Source organism: Muscardinus avellanarius, assembly GCF_963383645.1.
Source record: "Muscardinus avellanarius genome assembly, chromosome: 1".
NCBI classification, from domain to species: Eukaryota; Metazoa; Chordata; class Mammalia; order Rodentia; family Gliridae; genus Muscardinus; species Muscardinus avellanarius.
In genome coordinates, this window is record NC_137786.1 from 209,344,468 (window position 1) to 209,347,619 (window position 3,152).

At 40.6% G+C, this 3,152-nt stretch overlaps 1 protein-coding gene and 1 pseudogene across 2 annotated transcripts; both read right to left on the minus strand.

Moving 5' to 3' along the window:
* Positions 1 to 1,252: 1,252 nt before the first annotated feature.
* On the minus strand, positions 1,253 to 1,567 carry LOC308274250 (peptidyl-prolyl cis-trans isomerase A-like; the record flags this gene model as incomplete). The annotated part of the gene is made up of 1 exon (XM_080711813.1): positions 1,253 to 1,567. One exon carries the CDS (start codon positions 1,565 to 1,567, stop codon positions 1,253 to 1,255), a length of 315 nt encoding a protein of 104 aa, XP_080567939.1.
* Positions 1,568 to 2,486: 919 nt separating this feature from the next.
* On the minus strand, positions 2,487 to 2,763 carry LOC308276195 (large ribosomal subunit protein eL43-like; annotated as a pseudogene). The gene has a single exon. The product of its transcript is annotated as a large ribosomal subunit protein eL43-like (transcript).
* Between the last annotated feature and the right edge of the window lie 389 nt (positions 2,764 to 3,152).

Below are 3,152 nucleotides of genomic sequence, written 5' to 3' on the forward strand. Positions count from 1 at the left end.
GAAGAACTGAGTTTGAGTCTGATTTTCACCCTTCAATAGCTCTGGACTTTCAGACTAATTAAGGAACTCCTCATTTCCCTCATCTGGAAAATCAATTAAAAGACTACAGGGTTTCTAGAACCCCTTTCAGGTCTAGAAAAATATTGCATTACTCTGTACAGAAGGTACAAAAGCAGATGAACTTCACCCCAACTTCAAGTTTTGTTTATCTACCTGTAGATTAAATAACTTTTTAGGTGTCTCCCAGGCCATAAGCTAAGTGTTTATGCTGATTGAGTAGTGAGCCAGATAAGTAAGGAGCCTGCCTTTGTGGAGCTTACAGTCTAGTAGGGATGGAAATTTATCTAGCAGATATACAGTATAATAAGTGCAATCTATAAGAGGAATGTGTGATGGGATCTTTCAGTAGGACTTCTTAAGTTCGTCTCTCCAGATAAACAATGAATTGCCCTGTGTTTATCTTTGAATTTTAGGGAAATATTGAACACAAGGAAGGTAATAAAGAAAAAAATTCCACAGTTGCTTCTTGAATAACCTGTTCTGCTGACTAGGGATGTTCTGCTGATGAGACTACTGGGAGGCACAATTTCTACAGCCTGCTTTAGAGGGCTGAGGGAGCCCAATGGCAGAAGTTTGCTTTTCTAGCAAAGAGACTTATCTTTCTGCAATATGACAAACATCTAAATATTAATCATCCTGAGGTTGGGTGCCTGGGGAGGGTATGATAGGAATTAATAATATGGGGAAGTTAATTCCGTCAACAACATTAATACCCACTTTTTGCCAAATACTTACTAACAAACAAGGCTGTGTGGTAAACATTTTGTAGGGTTGTTATGAGGATTAGCATTGATGCTTTAAACTTAATATTTCTTTTACAGATGTGGCAAGTAAGACTCAGAGGGGTTAAGTCAACTGCCCCTAAAGCTGGAAGAGGTGGCTCTGGTTTAAAGACAGAAGACAGATCTGTCTGGTATGTCTAGTAACAAAGTAAGTTATACTTTTCTCTCCCTTTTCTTTCATTTTTTTCTTTCTCCTTCTTCTGCTTTTTTGTTATTTAGTTTTTATTCATAATCATAAACTTAACTCTGCAATCCAGCTAGTCTTGGAGGGGAATTAAAGAAATGTGGAACCCAAAGAACTGCAGCGAGAACAAGATTACAGAATATTGTGAGCAGATGGGGTGTAGGGGTGTTCTCCTGAGCTACAGAGGGAATGGTTTGGTGGAGAAGATAAAGACAAGTCAAGTGTATTAGAGCTGTCCACAGTCGGCAATGGTGATCTTCTTGCTGGGCTTGCCACTCCTAGACCCAAAGTGCTCCATGGCTTCCACAATGTTCATGTCCTCTATCACCTTCCCAAAGACCAAACGCTTTCCATCCAACCATTCAGTCTTAGCAGTGCAGATGAAAAACTGGGAGTCGTTTGTGTCTGGTCCAGCATTTGCCATGGACAAAATACCAGGACCTGTTTGTTTCAGGAGGAAGTTCTCATCATCAAATTTCTCCCCATAGATGGACTTGCCACCAGTGCCATTTTGGTGAGGGAAGTCACCACCCTGGCACATAAATCCTAGAATAATTCTATGAAAGCAGGAACTCTTATAACCAAATTCTTTCTTTCCAGTGCTCAGATCATGAAAGTTTTCTGCTGTCTTTGAAACTTTGTCTGCAAATAGCTCAAAGGAGATGCAACCAAAGGCCATCAACCACTATGTGGAAGAACACTGTGGGGTTGACCGTGGCTGGTGGCTGGCAACAGAGAACCACAGGTGATAGCAGCATCTGCAAAGCCTCTTCTTCTTATATCAATCTTTTCTAACTCTTTTCCAGATTTTCTTTTTGTTTTTGGTGTTCTATAACTTCATTATATATATATAGTGGTACTGATGATGGAACTCAGGGGCATTCTACCTCTGAGCTACACCCCAGTCCTATTTTTTATTCTTTTATTTTGAAACAGGGTCTCACTGAATTGCAAAGGGCCTCAATAAGTAGCTGAGGATGTCCATGAACTGCAATTCTCCTGTCTCAGCCTCCCAAGTACTGGGATTACAAGCATGAGCCACTATGCCCAGCTATTATGAAGCGTTTATGTATAAGTTTGGGGTTTGTCTTTACCGAAAAGAAAATTATGTATTTCTTTAATCTGAGGATTGCTTCTCTTTTTTTTTTCAATATAGACTAATTATCTCTTTAGTTATTTTCTCTTATTCTTTCTATTCTCTCTTTCTAGAAATATTACTGAGCGTATTGTGGATTGTCTTTCTATCTCCCATGGTCTAGCCCTTCTCACATACTTTCTTTCTCTGTATCTTCCTGTGCTGCCCTTAGGTGCTCAGATCTGTCTACTAGTTGACCAGTTCTCTCTACAACTATCTAAGCTATTGTGTAATCCATCCCTCTCTGAAGTTTTGCTTTGTTTTTTTTTTAAATATAAATTAACCCATTTATTATAGGCTAAGGATGTCTCAAATGGTAGAGCTTCTACTGGTCTTTCAATTCCTTCAGCCTTCTGATGGCAGACTTGACTGTTGACGGCAGAAGTTGTGTTGTAGGTCCAGGCACCACCAGCCACAGTTTTCATGCAAGAGCCACAGTGCCAGATCCCTACCGCCCGTCTCTTCATCTTGGTTTTGCCGCAGAAGGAGCAGGTGTACTTGGCGTGCTGGCTGATTTCGGTTTTCTTCATCATCTTCCGGAGGGAGGCACCATAGCGGGTCCCGTATTTACCGACGATGCCGACCTTGGTGCGTTTAGCCATGTTGACGCCACCTAGGCCCGGACCCAGAGACTGCTTTGTTTATCTGTTTAAATTTAATGTCTCAGCCAGGCGTGGTGGCGCACGCTTGTAATCCCTGCGCTTGAGAGGCAGAGACAGGAGGATCGTGCAGGTTCGAAGCCAGCCGCGCTGGCTAAAGAGACCCTGTTTCCAAAAATAAAAAAGTATAAAATAGGTCTGGGAGTATAGCCTGGAGATAGAAGGGCTTCCAGAAACCCCAGTACAACCAAAATAAATAAATAAATAAATAAACAAATTTAATGCCTCTTTATTTTTAATTTCAAAAGTCCTGAGTATTGTTTCTAACAATAAAACAAGCAACTCAATGCTTTTTTTAAGACTTTCTAGTCATTTTTATATCATCCTCTTTT